Source organism: Sinocyclocheilus rhinocerous, unplaced genomic scaffold (genome assembly GCF_001515625.1).
Source record: "Sinocyclocheilus rhinocerous isolate Xijiao unplaced genomic scaffold, SAMN03320098_v1.1 scaffold3426, whole genome shotgun sequence".
NCBI classification, from domain to species: Eukaryota; Metazoa; Chordata; class Actinopteri; order Cypriniformes; family Cyprinidae; genus Sinocyclocheilus; species Sinocyclocheilus rhinocerous.
In genome coordinates this window covers 40662-57551 of record NW_015635159.1, presented here as the reverse complement: position 1 = coordinate 57551, position 16890 = coordinate 40662, and the positions used below count along the sequence as shown (strand labels likewise).

Genomic DNA, 16890 nt, shown 5'->3' with positions numbered 1-16890 from the left:
TGTTTCGTTGTGAAAGCGAAACTACTTTGTTTGGCCTTCCAAAAGAGGACGATATCTGCTTCGTCATGCCTAGAGCTGATCCGTGCTGGTCGCTTTGGAAATACGTCAACTTTGCGCTGTGGATCGCCGGATCGGCTTTCACCGTGGACGAAGTGGAGTCCAGCCCGGGGTCGTCACATCCGCCACTCCTTCGTCGAATCCGCCGGCCGTGCCGTTCTCAAGCCCGCCGGCCGTTCCTCACTCTAGAACGCCGGCCTCCGCTCACTCAAGAAAAAAAAACTGGTTTCAACACCGATAATAATAAGAAATGTTTCTTAAGCACTAAATCAGCATCTTAGAATGATTTCTGAAGGATCATGTGAGACTGGAGTAATGATGCTGAAAATTCAGCTCTGCCATTACAGAAATAAATTACATTTTAAAATCCATAAAATAGAAAGCAGTTGTTTTAAATTGTAATAATATTTCACAATATTACAGTTTTTTACTGTATTTTTAATCAAATAAATGCAGCCTTGGTGAGAGTATGAATTATTTCAAACTTCCTAGATTGGTAGAATAGTTGTTGAGCTTGCTTTCTGCTTGTGTTGCTTGAGCTGCAAGCAACAGTTTGTCTTCCATCCTTATTGATTTTCAGCACTGAAAACCACTTATGGCCCCTTTTTCTTCCCTGCATCTACAACTCTCTCTCTCTCTTTTCTCCTTGGATTCATGTTATAAGGATCCTTTGTGTGCATCCCTTTTGCTTAAGCCCAATGGGTTATGGGACACCCCCTGTGGTGCGAGGTGACCCCCGATTTGGGGGCCTCCTTACACCATTATGAGTGTATTAATTTTTTTGTTTTGTTAAATTTGTCTGGAGCAGACATTTTTACACAGACTATAAATGTGTTTACACCGAAATCACAGTCACAGTTAACAATGTACCACGTGCTAGAATATTGTTTTATAATTGCATGTATCACGGCGATGCATGCTTATTGACATGAAAGTGTCTCTCTACAAGAGGCTTTTCAAGCCCAACCGCTTTGCTGTGAGGCAGAGGAAAGTTTTAAGTATCAAGCTTCATTTTCAAAAAGCTGTCTAGAAACATGAACTAAAAAAAAAATTTATCATAGAAAATAATAAAGAAAGAAATGATAAATCCCCCCCCCATTTAAGGGGTGGTATAATCAACTAGATAAAACGTGTGTCAGCGGTTTTAAAGGAATAATTTTGCATTTATAATTCATTGTATCTGATCAATTTAATATTTTTTTTTTTTAAAGAGAGAGGGGAATAAAGTTGTTACTTTTAAAGACGGGAGGAAAATAAAAATGGGGACCCTGATGGAGGCACAGAGCCAGCCACAATGGAACGGATGGACAGTCCCTGTACATCTGCTGTAGAGCTTTATGCTGCTGAAAAGGTCCTGGGATCCTTAACCCAATGTCACAGTTTATGATCTGCTGAAGCACAGCCTTTTCTCGCATACTAGCACAAGCTTGCACACTTTAAGTGCAGCCAGTATGATTGGCATGTGAAAGTGGACATGGCCATCTGTTGCTGTGTCTGCAGCGTTGAGAAGAGGCGCAGTAATATCTGGCCAGACTCTATTGAACTGAGATATGTAGTATTAAATAACATTATTTCAATAGTCACGATCAATGCTGAATCATTTACTTACTGATGTATGTGATGAGAGAGGGTTTTTTGTGATATCAGACTGCAGGACAAATTGAACTTGAAAAATGCCCCTTTTTTAGCAGTACAAAATGTGTCTGAGTAGAAAAATATGACAATGGTCCAGTGTCAGTTTATTGTGGACAGCCTTGTTAAGGGCTTTATTTAATCATTAGTGTTGTTTTTGGCGGCCTGTTTTAATTTTAGTTTTAGTCTAGTCTTTGTGTGAAACTGTCATTTTAGTTTTTATTAGTTTTAGAATAATAATAATAACGCGAGTAAACGAGACGAAATAACGTTATAACATTTCGTTTCGTCTAGTTTTGGTCAATGAAAATGAAGAGACATTTTAGCATAGTTTTTATTTTGTAAACCACATTTAGTCTCGTTTTTATTCGTCAACGATATTGCATTATACATTTAATTATAGTCATCGTCACATGACCAGCATTTTCGTCTCGTCTCGTCTCGTTTTCGTCACGTAATAAAGGTTCGTTGACGACGATATTTAGTCATAATTTTCGTTGACGAAAGCAACACTAAGTATCATGCCGTGTTAATTTTTTTTTTTTTTTGATCAAATAAATGCAGCTTTGGTGAGCATAGGAGACTTCTTAAAAAAAACATTACAAAATTTTACTGACCCCAAACTTTTGAATCGTAGTGTGTATTCATTACACTTGCTGCATAGTCAAGCTACAAACGTTCAAATGCAAAATGAACTAATTTTGTGCTAATTTGATTGATTTTGTTGTTATTTTATTCTCTGGCCCCAGAACATACCACACCTTCTAAAAGCAGCCCCTGAGATACATAATTTGAGTGTCCCTGCCTTACAGCGTATGTGCCGCTCACATGCAGTTAAATACATAAACCCATAATACATGTCTTTATCATTAGCTTGACTGTATAATTCAGTGAAATGACTTCTTACAAACAGCAACAGAAAAGCATGGCAAATAGTTGTCTATTCATCTGTTACCAAAAGACATTGTTTCATTCAGGTGCAAAGAACTGAAAGGGAATGACTGTGATTGAGGCATAGAGCTGGTTAAGTGAGTTCAGACACAATGAAGGATGAACAAAGCATGTTGTTGTCTATAATTTGACTGAAGTTACATATTTGCAAAATCGTGCAACATGTAAAATGGACATAATTAAAAAAAAATCTACTATTTGTATTTCAGTAGTGTTTTTTTTCTATTTGAAGATCGTCTCTAGGTTACGTATGTAACCATGGTTCCCCGAGGGAACGAGACGCTGCGTCGAGATCGCTTTGGGAACGCCCTTGCGTGACCGCGTTCTGAAGCACGTGTCAAATCCGTCCAATGGAGCAGCGAGACGTCACGAGCGGGGTGACGTCAGCACCAGAAAGCATAAAAGCGCATCCGGCAGAGCGCAAACCAGCTTCGGAGGAGGAACACGTTCTATGGCCCCCTTCCTCAAGAGAGTATCTACTTCTTGTTCCATTACCAGAGCCTGCTCGGGGCCCACTAGTGTGGGGATGACCCCGTTGAAACGAGGCGGACGAGAACCGAACTGGACTCTGTAACCTTTCTCTACAATCTGCAGGACCCATTTTGAGATATTTGGTAGAAGTTTCCACGCTACCAGAAAATCTACTAAGGGAACCAGCCTCTCGAGGCTGGCCTCTGGTATTATTAGAGGAGCCAGTTCGGTGCCCTGAAGCGGATGACCGGCAGGGAACGACCGACCTGACTGCTGTAGCACCCTCACTTGAGGGGGCGAGCTCTCCCGTGCCGTACCGTTGCCGGGCGGCAGCTGGGAATTTCACTCGTCGGAGCTCACTGAGCGCTGAAGCACCGAGGTGGCAGGGGTATCAATGAACCTCCGTGAGGGCACTGAAGGAACAACCGACCTGACTGCTGTAGCACCCTCACTTGAGGGGGCGAGCTCTCCCGTGCCGTACCGTTGCCGGGCGGCAGCTGGGATTTTCGCTCGTCGGAGCTCACTGAGCCCTGAAGCACCGAGGGTGGCAGGGGTATCAATAAGCCTCCGTGAGGGCACTGAGGAGGATTGGGCACCGTATACTGAGGTGTTATCCTTTCCTCTCCAGGTGGGCTGCCCTCAGGGACCTGACAATGGTAGGACCATTTCGCCGAGGTCCTCTTAGACAAATAACGGTCCGCAGATCCGTTTTCGGTCTAGAAGACCCCAACTGAGAGCATCGCCCCGACCCCCGATCTTTCTGTGGGGGGGTGCGGGTTGCAACGCTCTGTTTTTGAGACTGGCGATATGAGGAGCTTGATGGCTTGGGCTGCTGCCGCTCAGCAGCCCCACCCCTGAGCAGGTCAGCCTGGTATGCTTGTAACACCGCCATGGTGTGCAAACATGCGCCAGCCTGACCTACCGCCGTATAAGCTTTCCCAACCAGACTCGATGTAAGCCTAACGGGCCTGGTGGGAAGCTTCGGGGCCTTCAGGGACGATGCTGAGGATGGGGAGAGATAGCTCGCAAGCGTCTGCTCCACCACTGGCATCGCCCCATATACCTTATCATTCAGCCCCACGATGTTCTTTTGAATAATTCGAGACTGTGGGGCTGTAATACGTTTTGGATGAGTACGGTTTCTCCCACGATCTTGACACCTCAGCATGGAGATCGGGGAAAACGGAAGGCCCCCGTCGTGAAGGCTGTGATCTGGATTCAGAACATGCTCGTCTAATTATTTTTAGGACGAGCGTCCTGTTTCTAGGCTGGCCAAACGATATTTTATTTTGGCGAATGCACGAAACACACCCCATAATCACGAATCACACCTCATACGCGAGGGACTGTGGTGGCGAGTCCACAGTCTCCTCTGTCTCGACACTCATCACATCCACCTCCTCGTTGGAAGATAGATGAAGCGTCTGGCTCTCTCTCTCTGGGGGGGGGAAGAAACCGCAGCGCGGGCTTCCGAACCCTGAGAGAGAGCCGTGGATCTAGCGGGTGAGGACCGAGAAAAGGCCGAGCCCGTCTCGGATCCCTCCGCTAAATCCACCCGCGATCCCCACGACAACAGTCTGCGCTGTGCCTCGGCAACAGCGGGACCGCTGCCAGCGGGATCGCGAGCCTGGCCGTTCTCATCAAACACAGCCAGGCGAGAGCGGAGCATACGCAGCGAGAGCTCGCAGTGATGACAATCAGCTGCTCGAAAGCTGACCGTGCATGCTTCGCTCCTAAACAAACGACACACAAATCGTGTGTATCCCCCGCCGCCAGATATCGTGGGCAGGGAGAAACACAGCGTTTGTAATGCCGTTCGCTCGCCATAGACTTTCTCATTGTTTTATATATATGAGTGCTTGTGTGGACAGACAACAGTAAATAGACAGACACATACACAGAGCGCTACTGAAGAGCAGAAGCTGGTTTGCGCCCGGCCGGATGCGCTTTTATGCTTTCTGGTGCTGACGTCACCCCGCTCGTGACGTCTCGCTGCTCCATTGGACGGATTTGACACGTGCTTCAGAACTCGGTCACGCAAGGGCGTTCCCAAAGCGATCTCGACGCAGCTCGAGTTCCTGAAGGGGAACTGGTTGTTACTAGTTGTTTTAGTAGTTTTGTCTTTTTTGCTTTTAGAACTAGGTATATTCCCAGTTCTCTTCTTATGCTAAAGTTCACGCCTCAGTGGGTCTTTTGTGTTCAACAGCTCTTTGCTTTATGCTCAAATCTATTTATTCCAATGGGTTTTTGCTTACTCTTTGTGTGTCCCAGCACTTTGTCATAAATTCCTAAATGTATCTCATGCATTAGCTAAATGGATGTTGCGTGCATTGCCCTAGTTACTGCTTTAAATTTGATTGAAGAATTCTTAAACCCTCCAGATCCTGATCTGATCTAGAAAGAGTGTAGAACCATTTCTGTTCTGATGAATGGGTTTAAATTCAAACATGTGCAAAACACAACAACAGGCATTCAGTGGGTATAATGGAGGATTGAATGCTGACATTTGAGACATTGTGCCATTATTATCCTGCTCTCCTATAATACCAGCTGGATGCCTTTGATATGCAGTATTGTTCTGATACTTATAAAAGAAGTAGAATTAAGGCTACTGATGATCAAATGAAAGTTACATGCATAACATGTTGACTGGCTGCCTCTCTTGTAAGAAAATTTTTTTTTAAAGGCATACTCCACCCAAAAATGAAAAGTCTCTAATCATTTACTCACCCTCATGCTCTCCCAGATGCATGAATTCTTTCTTCAGATGAACACAAGTACACAATCCTCTTAACTGGTTCATTATATCTATTTTATAATAATTGATTTATAACCCTACCGTTTACCTCCTCAGGTACGTTAAGACCAGTGCGACGGAGTTTCTATGACCCCAACTCAGCACCAGGCCAAGGTTGGATATGGGAGTGGGAAAATGACGCAGGTTCCTGGACGACCTATGACATGGAGGTTAGCATTGCCTTGCAAGCGGCATGGGACCGACGGCAACCCTGGCTGGACCTGACATCGATTGGCTTTTGCTACTTTGTGGACTTCCAGACCATGACCCAGATTAACAGGCAAACACAGCGGCAGAGGCGCATGCAGAGACGCTCCGATAGGGTTTACCCACTGGTCTCCGGGCCACTGCCTAAAACCTCACAGGCTCGGGGTACAGGCTCAGGAACTGGAGGCATGACTAGAGGAGTTACATCACGTGGGGGCTCAACCGGGGCACTTCTTGGGGTTGGTGTTTCTGGTTCTACTTTGAGTAGAAAAGGAAGTGCGGTTTACCAAAGCGGGACACTTTCGATGTCATCTCTCACTCCTCCTGGACAGCCATGTTACTGTCAGCAGTGCATGCTGGTGTTGAGTGTAAAGGCACAGACACTGGGACGTGCAACAAAGCCAAACAGTCCTAAATTCAGCTTTGGGACACTTCCATCCTCCTCTGCATCCATGTCTGTTTTAAACTCGTATTCTCATACACTACCACAGGGCACATCTTTAAAATGCTCTCTCTCGGAAGAAGCCAAGAATTCTGCTTTTGATCAGTCATTGTCCCTTCTCACGTTGGATACTGCCAATCTCTCAGTCTCCTCTAGCCGTTCACCGCCTCTAACTCTGCCATCGCCGAATCAGCAGCCTTCATCCGCCCCAAGCTCTTCGTCTTCAGCAACATTTGTGGCTACTGCCATGCTTATTAACACATCAATCAGTCCCAGATCATCCACAGATTTGACGTCATCTTCAACAACGATGCCCTCTCAGCGCTCCGCTGCCTGTGCTGCCCTTCTACCAACTCGTGCCAGTCTGACAGGGCTTAGTCGGCCTGCTTTGCACAGAATTGCCATGGCACAGTCACAGGCCCTTATTGCCTCTGGGTGAGAAAAAAACATTTTATCTTTTTCTTTCAATTTCCCCCAGTATACATTATAGTTCATGTCGTTATATTATGATTTAAATGTATAATATACAATATCGTTCAAAGTTTGGGGTCAAATTCCATTTTAAAATATATTTAAATACAATTTTATATCAATTTTTCTAATAATATTTCACAATATTTTAGTTTTTACTGTATTCTGATCCCAAGCTTTTAAACTGTAGTGTATATTTATTACATTATAAGGTTATACAATATTAATATACCAATGTTATATTTGCATATAATATTATATATTATTTGGACACTTAAGCCACACTTAATGTGATGTATGAATGTCACTGCATTAGATAACAAAATATAAAATATGGGTGGTATTTATTTTAAAGAAAGATACAAGCACAGTTTACAAGAAAAACATTGGGTTTAATAATAATAATTATTAATAAAATAATAAATAAACTGTTCATAATTAACAAATTGAGCACTTTTTGGATGCTATCGACATGTTCTACTCGCATCCAGAATCCAGACAACTGACAAAGAATATTAACATGTGCTTACTCTGCTCAGAAACATTTGTGAACTTCAGGAAACAGACTTTGTCGACTAAAATCACCGGCATATATAGTATAGTGTTAATAGGTGTGAGTTCAACTCATGTATTAGTGTGTTCTTGTATTTTACCCTCCTCTATGTGGGAGTGTGTTTCTCACGTTTCTCACACCGCTAAATCATCCATGTCTGCTCTGTTTGATGACCATCTGGGGACAGAATGGTCTTATTCATTCCCTCCCCACCCCCTTTATGTATATAGCTGTTTCTCTGGCTTTTCCCGCGGCTCTCAGTGGTGATTTCATGTTCACGCTGGGTTTCTGCAGCAACCTTTGTTGACATGACATGGGCTGGTCTGCATTAGCAACACAATGCTGTCTCACTGAAGCATTTGACATAGTAGAGTGTGTGTCCATGTCTACGTTAAGAAGGATTTGGGGTAACGAGCAAAAGGTTTTGACATTGACTGTTGTAACAATTGTGTCCCAGTGTTTTCCTGAAGCATTAGACATGACATTTTTCTTGATGGGGGTTTGGGATGTAGCTTGAGTGGATTGAAGCTGGGATAGAACTGGAGTATTTTTACTCGTTTGTGGCTAATTTTGATGTTACAGAGTATGTACTGCTAAAGACAGCGGATCGATATATTAATCAATAAAAATTTGAACTAGGCTAGATTATAAAGCAAATACAAGTAAAACTATCATCTAACAACTGGTGTTACATACATGTGTGTGTGCTTTCAAATGCAGGAGAACACTGTGAGTCTGCTCTTTCTAAAGTACCTCCTGTTTTAGACATAAAGCCATCTGGAGGCATAGTGCAGCAGTTGTTGAGCATGTTTGTGAGAGAAAACAGAGACAAGTCTGTTGTAAAGCAAGATCAAGGGTCAGTGAAGGTCAAAAGCTTCCCCATTGGCCTTTCCCAAACAGCCATCTACCCTCCAATGTCAGGCACTTCTGTTATTTCAATGGAAAACAAAACAGGCATATAAATAACAACTACTGCTGCAGTATTTATGATTGGCTAAAATGCATTTTAGCCAATCATAATCTGTTGATCTGTCATCATTTTAAGCAAACATGCGACATGTCCTTCTTTTACCACTTAACCACTTCAGCATATTTGCTTCAGTTTTCACTTTCGTGTGAATAACATCATGTTGCAAATAAAGTGTGCTGCCAACAGAACGTCTGTTCAAGAGAGAGAAAAAAATGTGGCAGTAAACAAATTATTTATCAGTGTCAAAAAAACGTTTCTATTCTCATTTGTAGTGGAATTTTTCATTTATATCATTGTGAAATTGTTGATTTCAGATTCACCTGTCCCTAAATGTCACATCACAGCTCTTTTTTTTTTTCTGTCAACCTTTGTTGTCATCAGCAAAGTATTGTTATTTGAGTTTCGGAAGGAAAAGAGCAAGACAATGAGGAAATGTAACCATAAACGGAGGCATTGCTATTTAGGTCAGCTGCTATGTACCTGTTGACAATAAAATGTCTGAAAATGTCTAAATAGACTGTTACACTTGAAATTTAGCATTTCAAATATAATTCCAAATAATGCATTTTACATTTCTATGCACAGGCAAATAAGAGTTTTGTTTAGAATATGCTTTTAGATAAACTCTTGCCTGTAGATCTCTTGATTTCTTTTAAATTGATGACTGTTCACTGTGAAGTGAAATCTGATTCGTTGCCTGATGACTTTGTAGTGAACATTGACTGTTAATCTCAAAATATTCAACGTTTTCTGACTGCAGACTTTTAAAGCCGTGCTTGTGTGCATTTTAAAGTGTATATATATATATATAATCGTAAGACCCATGAACATCATAATGTAATTGTCTGTGGCCTTTATTAAATGTATGTTCTGTAACTGTAAATGAATTGTTGAGGTTAGTCACCAACCATCTGGAATATAAAGTATAATACTTAATATCTGACAGCAAGATCAGTATATGCATGACATGCAGACTCAGCAACAGCTGCTACATTCATACACATTTTTCTAAATGTATTTATGTATAGAAAAATCCTTTTTTAAGACTAGCAGCTTACAGACTGCAGTAAAACGAGATAAGAAAATAAGTGTGAGAAAACGCAGCAGACAAGACCATTGAGGGTGTAAAGAGGGAAGTAAAAGGACTGTACATTAGAGTTTTTTTTTTTTTGACAACAAAACTTGCTGTGAGATGCGTTTGGTATTTTGTTCTTCATTTTTCACACTGATTTGACCAAAAATGTGCTTATATAATGGTAAATAGTCATTTGATACTTAGCCAAAAGTGTCAAAATGCACTTTCAGTTAAGTATCATATAACTGTTGAAGTTGGAGGCAAAACAATGGTTTATGTGCACGTTAGTCGTTGAACAATTGAAATGTATTAGTTATCTATTTTAGTTCAAGTTACAGTTGTAGTAATGTTGTCATTTTATTAGTTTTTTTTATTATGTCTATGGTTTTTTTTATTAAGTTTTAGTTTTATTTAATTTGAGTTATTTCAGTACTTCAACATACAAAATGGAAATGAAATAATATATATATATATTGAATGTATTTATATATATATGTACATGTATATGTGTGTGACTGTACATACACATATGTAGTTGTTTTTTGGTGTTTGGCTTAGTGTTATGTTAGAATCATTATTATACTTTATTTATTTTGTTTTCATTTAAATGTTTAGTTTTGAAATGTTGTATGCATTTGTCATTTTTATTGAATTTATTTTATTTTCTTAAATGTGTATATATATATATATATAGTATTTATAGAGTTTTAGCTTTTAGTTTTAATTACTTTTTCTTATTTGTAAGTCGCTTTGGATAAAAGCGTCTGCTAAATGACTAAAAGTAAAAGTAAAAGTAACAAGAACTACATGTTGAACTCTAGAAATTCAATATAGGTTGCTGAGAAAATTCTTGGTAATGAAGAAATTGGTAGAATATCTGTGTCCTAGTTTTATGCAACATTATCATGATATCTATAGAAATTTAGAGTCAAATTCATCTTTAACTTTATTTTGTGTTTTCTCTTATGGCCAATGAAATACACTCAAAATACGAGTGTGTGGAAGTTTTTTTTTTAAAAATTTTTTATGTAGGGTGGCAACCAATAAGGCAATACTGCCACCTACTATGTTGGAGCATCAACCAGATACCAGTTACCTGCGCTGTATATTATCAAATGTGTAGTGTTAACACAATATAAGTATTTTATATTTTAAATATCACAGTATATTGCAACACCCCTACACTAAAAGATCTTCAGCTTCAAGAGGGAAAAATACTGCAGTTTTTTGGCAATGTAGGAGAACATTCAGCAAGACAAGCAGCCAGTTTGTCCATTGGCCTTATAGAGCTTTTTTTTTCGCCTAGGGTACCGACAGTACCAGTGAAGAATCTCAATGGCTCCAGCCCTGTCCATCCGGCTTTAGCTGGTAGGAAAATAAAACACATTCCTAATACATTTTCAGAAATGATAAACTAACTGTACATTACATATTCTAGTTTATACATTGTAATTTGTTAATACATATGCATTATGATGCACTGCAGGTATTACAGGTATTCTGATGAGTGCAGCAGGACTACCTGTATGTTTGACCCGTCCACCAAAACTAGTTCTGCATCCCCCACCTGTCGGCAAGAGTGACATCAGACCAATTCCTGGCATTGGGCACTGTTGCCGCAAGACCACCAAGAAACAAGCACGCAAAGGTAAGAATTCATGGGTATTTGTACTTCTAGACAAATTCACAGATAAATACATTGTACTGCAGTGTTGCTGCATAATTTTGTTTCTGAAAGTTGCTACTGAGGAAGCGATGACTAAAGTCCTTAAGTAAGGTTGCACTTTATCAATTCATGCCAAAATACATTGTGGTGAGTCATAAATAAAGTCATAAAAACACAGAAACATAAATGCAGCAGCCACCAATCACTACCAGCTGTCGCCATCGATGGCCATTCAACAGGTTTATATACACACCAAATGAAATTTGAACGAAATTTGAAATCTAACATAAGTGATTTGTTTTCCAGGTAGAACACCCGAGGAAGTGGTAAAAAGGTACTTACAGAAGGTCAGGAATCCACCAGAAGAAGTAAGACATCATTGTTACTTTAAAATAAGTGTTAAGATAAGTGGGTTTTTTTTTTATTAAAATAATTGTATTTTTATTGTGCAAAATATTTCTACAGTATTTTTAATACAAATTGATATAAAATTTAACAAAACCTTACAGGTTTCATAATTTTCAATATTACCAGATAACAAATTAACTCAAATTAATTAACAAATTATACAACTACTGTAAGTCGATCCCACCTTACCCAGATACATACAGTACACTCAAAACGGTATGTACTGTATTGCAATCTTGACTGCTTGATTGTTGTGTTGTTGAAAAATGTAAAATATATTAGCGCTCAGTAATATATTGAAAGTTAGATATATAGTACATCCTACTTTACCTGCATACATAGAGTATAAGCAATATGTACTATATAGCATCTCAGCTACGTGATTGTTTCTGTTGTCGCAAATTTGTAAACTGTGTTATCATGCATCTCTATATATAAAGTTGGATACAACTTTATCTGCATACAGTACACTCACATTAAGCTAACTGTACTGTATAGCAAATCTAAACGGCTTGATTTTATTTCATCACAAAATGTAATTGTATATCATTCAGCTCTTTATATAAAGTTGGATATAGAAATATCTGCATACATAAAGTACACTTGCATAGGGTGATATATAGTATTTAGTAAATCTCAACTGCTTGATTGCTTGTGCTGTCGCAAAATGTAAGCTTTATTATCATCCAGCTCTAATCTGCTAAATGCATGAAGATATTAAAACTTTATAAACATTAACATCATGATTTTCTATGAAGCTGCTTTGAAACAATGTGTATTATAATTTATAATTTATAATTTATGCATTTAGCAGACGCTTTTATCCAAAAACACTGAGTGTTACATTTTTTACCAGTATGTGTGTTCCCTGGGAATTGAACCCACGACCTTTTGCGCTGCTAACACAATGCTCTACCACTGAGCCACAGGAACACTATTATTACTATTATTATTATTATGAAAAGCGCTATACAAATAAAACGGACTTGACTTGATGAGAGCCAGCTAAATTGGGTTGCAGTATATGTCAACCTCAAAAACCTTTAACAAACTATCCAAGGTAAATAAAAAAAATTAGATATGGCTTAATATGCAACATTAGATATGGGTTTATATGCAACCAGTATAAACATTTTTGCGCTGACTACAATGTCTTTTGTATGGTAATTTATTGGCTGCCAAAACCATTAAAATTCAAGAGACATTTAGAAACAAAACACTCAAATTAAAAAGACAAGACATTCTGGCCATAGCATCACTGGTTAGATGTAAATGTTGCATCTTATTGGCTATGATGTAAAAAAAAAAAAAAGCATTTCTTAACACTTTATATCTACGTGATAGCTAATTTTTTTTGTGTGTGTGTAGTTTGTGTTATATCAGTATTCTGTATTTCATTTCAGGATTGTACTATCTGTATGGAGGCTCTGGGGGGACCCTCAGGGTATAAGGGTCCAGGTGTTGCAAGTGTTTCGCGTGCAGAGTCCGTTGGACGACTGGCACAATGTGGGCATCTTTATCACCTGCAGTGCCTAGTGGCCATGTACAACAATGGCAACAAAGATGGCAGCCTGCAGTGTCCCACATGCAAGACAATATATGGAGTAAAGACAGGCAACCAGCCGCCCGGTAAAATGGAGTACCATGTCATCCCGCACTCACTTCCAGGACACCCAGACTGCAAAACCATTCGCATCATCTACAACATACCGCCTGGGATACAGGTATAACTATATCATATGGTATATAAAGCTATGTTCTATAAAAAACAGTCAGATTATAGTCCATTTTCAGTGCATCTTGGTTGTGTTTACACTTGGACTCCACACAATCATTATTATATTTAATAGAAAATCTCCTCTCCCATCTCTCCCAAGGGTCCTGAGCATCCAAATCCGGGGAAGCCTTTTACTGCAAGAGGATTTCCCCGTCACTGCTATCTCCCAGACAATGAAAAAGGACGCAAGGTAAGTCCTCTCATCATGTGTTCAAAACTACTGCTCCCAATTTTGGGGTTGGTTTTTGTTTTTTAAATCTCTTATGCTCACCCAGGCTTTATTTATTTGATCAAAAATATAGTAAAAACTGTAATATTGTGAAATATTATTGGATTTTTGTTCTCTGTGATGAATTTCTGAATTTTCTGAATTTTCAGCAGCCATTATTCTAGTCTTTTAAATTATTCAAATTATTCTAATATGTGACCCTGGTCCACAAAACCAGTCATAAGGGTCAATTTTTTGAAATTGAGATTTATACATCATCTGAAAGCTGAATAAATAAGCTTTCCATTGATGTATGGTTTGTTATGATAGGACAATATTTGGTCGAGATACAACTATTTGAAAATCTGGAATCTGAGGGTGCAAAAAAATCAAAATAGAAAAAGTAAAAAAGTTTTTATATATTTACGGTACGAAATTTACAAAATATCTTCATGGAACATGATCTTTACTTAATATCCTAATGATTTTTGGCATAAAAGAAAAATCAATAATTTTGACCCATACAATGTTTTTTTGGCTATTGCTAAAAATATACCCCAGCGACTTAAGACTGGTTTTCTGGTCCAGGGTCACATATGCTGTTTTGATGCTCAAAAAACTTGTCTTATTATTATCAATGTTGAAAACAGTTGTGCTGCTTAATAATTTTTTGGAAACCATGATATTTTTTTCTTTGATTTAATAGAAAGTTCAAAGAACAGCATTTGTTTGAAATATACATTTTTTGTGACAATGTAAGTGTTTGTCACTTTTGTTCAATTGAATGCATACTTGGTAAATAAAATAATTAAATAATAATATTTTTTTTTTTTAAATCTTATTGACTCAAAACTTTTGAATAGTCATGCATTTTTCTGTTTTACATCAGTGAATCATTTGGAAGGATTGTTTTGTTTCTTTGGCCACTATACACTTCTGTCTCTAAGGTTAAACTTCAGGTATATTTACATCAGAGTATTGCAAAGTGGTATTGCTGTTAAAACATGTGTCAGCACATCTATTCACCAAATGTACCAAAGAGGGTATGAGAACACATTTAGATTTAATGTATTTGTAATTATTATTATTCTTTTAATGATATAATAATTGAAAATATTCTTTTCAATATATTGTCTGGTTTTTAGGTGTTAAGGATGTTATTGGTGGCATGGGATCGACGGCTGATCTTCTCAGTGGGCACCTCCAGCACCACAGGAGAATCAGACACTGTCATCTGGAATGAGATCCATCACAAGACAGAATTTGGCTCCAATCTTACTGCACATGGCTATCCAGATTATGGCTATATTGACAATGTACTGGAGGAGCTTAAAGCCCAGGGCATCACTGAAGACGAGGAACAGCAACTGTGAAGAGGACGGGATGTGCTCGATGGCAGTGAAAGAAAAATAACTGTACTAGATGTTCTAGGAGTGCATTTGAACTCAGAAATGTGTGAGGATTCATATGAAATCGATAACTCTGATGAAAACAATGTGACCAATTGGTACAAATAACTATGTAAATGAGGTACAAGTCAGCAAGTATCCTAATCTCAATACAAATTTGGGGATGAAGTAACACAACTAACATGAGAATGATATTTGGTTAAAGGTGAAAGATAGGTTTGAAAGAAAAAGGAAAGAAAGGAACGTATGAAAAGCAAGAATGGGAGGTGGAGGGGACTCGAAAAATAAGGGAATAGAAAGACTAAGAAAATGCAGGTTATTGAAGCAGCCGACGTGTTTTATCTGCTTAAGCGATGTTGCGGTGTAAGTTGTGTAAAACAGTTGTAAGTGTGGTTGTATTTAATCAACTCTGGTACCTCTAACTGGATTACTTGCTCTGAATCTGTTTACTAGAACTGAAAAGTATATAGCGCATATGAATGCTTGTATTATAATTTGTATTAATTCCATGTATTCAGTCTTGTGTATTGAGAACTTGTACTATTTTTGTACAGATGATAATGTGTACATAAAATTCAGAGTTTTGATTAATCAAAAATTTTTTATATTAACTTGATTTTAAAATGAAAATCACTTTTATGGAAACACTGAATTAATTTATGCTGGTTTATATGAAGCATAAGAAAACCAACTAATTGTTCTTCCTCAGATGAGATGTCTCTAATGCATCTAATAGTTACAGATGATAAAATATCACATTTTCACGGTACAGGAAACCAATTTGGTGGTTTAAGCTAAGAAGTGCTTCTTTACTCCACATTCAGCATTAAATATGTTCAGCTTTAATACAGAAGAAAGCTATGATCGAATGTAGCTAGATAGATGGGTAGTTTAATGATCCCTAAGGGTCAGTTTAGTAATAGTTTGCCAAAATGAATTTTGCAAACTCAAGGATTTTGCATAAAATATGATATAGCTCTTTTTAACTGTTCTTCACTGTGCTTATAACCTGTTTTAGGCCAGTCTGTATGTTAGGTCAATTATTGACCTGTTTTATAATGATCCATTTGTAAGAATGTGCCATTGTTTGGTATGTGTGCATCTGTGCATGTGTGAGCCCATGCATCATGTCTATGTTTGCATTTGTGCTTAATTAAATATAAGAGTGTATGCTATGCATCCACAACACAGAGGTACGGTGTTACTCATCTGCATAATTGTCTTCATGCATTTCTGATTGTATTTCTCTTTTATATTAATGTTTTCTTCTATTTTCCTAGTTTGCTATATTTAAAAAAAAAAAAAATCTTTTTTATTTTTGCCCGTCAAATGCCATTTTTGTTCATGTGAATTATAGAGATTTCTCAAGTTATGGGGAAAAAACAGTTTTGAAGTCGACCAACTGCATTATGTTGAGTTTTGTAATGTGTTAAGCATTGAGATAAAATGATCAAATAAAAATGTTGAATTTTTTTGAGGGGAAAAAAACTGACAAATAGAGAATCAAGCATGATAATTCCTGCACATGAAAATGAAAAAAAAAAAAAAGAGAGAGAATCGAATGCTTTTGCCTTTATTGTATCTCCATTCATTTTTCATAAAATACTGTAGGCCATTTTGTTATGGTAATCTGTAGATTTTATGCATAATGAAAGATCAAGCATAAAGTGCATACAGAAAATAATTGAATCCATTTTTTTTTTCACATTTTCATATCTCATTTGTCTTTTTAATAAATTGAAGATGCTGCAGCTGTTGTTCCCTATCGATACTTCACTCGTACTACGTCTGCTTAA

The 16890-nt window shown here is 38.3% G+C and overlaps 1 protein-coding gene across 2 annotated transcripts in view; it reads left to right on the top strand.

Moving 5' to 3' along the window:
- Window positions 1–16365, top strand: part of dtx4b (deltex 4, E3 ubiquitin ligase b) — a 20754-nt gene extending 4389 nt beyond the window's left edge. For both annotated transcript variants that reach the window (XM_016561016.1, XM_016561017.1), the window contains exons 3-9: window positions 5966–6992; window positions 10933–10994; window positions 11113–11274; window positions 11599–11660; window positions 13104–13424; window positions 13578–13667; window positions 14831–16365. In XM_016561016.1, the coding sequence (XP_016416502.1) occupies window positions 5966–6992; window positions 10933–10994; window positions 11113–11274; window positions 11599–11660; window positions 13104–13424; window positions 13578–13667; window positions 14831–15058 (1952 nt within the window). In that variant the 3' untranslated portion in view covers window positions 15059–16365. The remainder of the gene's footprint in view (window positions 1–5965; window positions 6993–10932; window positions 10995–11112; window positions 11275–11598; window positions 11661–13103; window positions 13425–13577; window positions 13668–14830) is intronic.
- The last annotated feature ends 525 nt before the right edge of the window (window positions 16366–16890 follow it).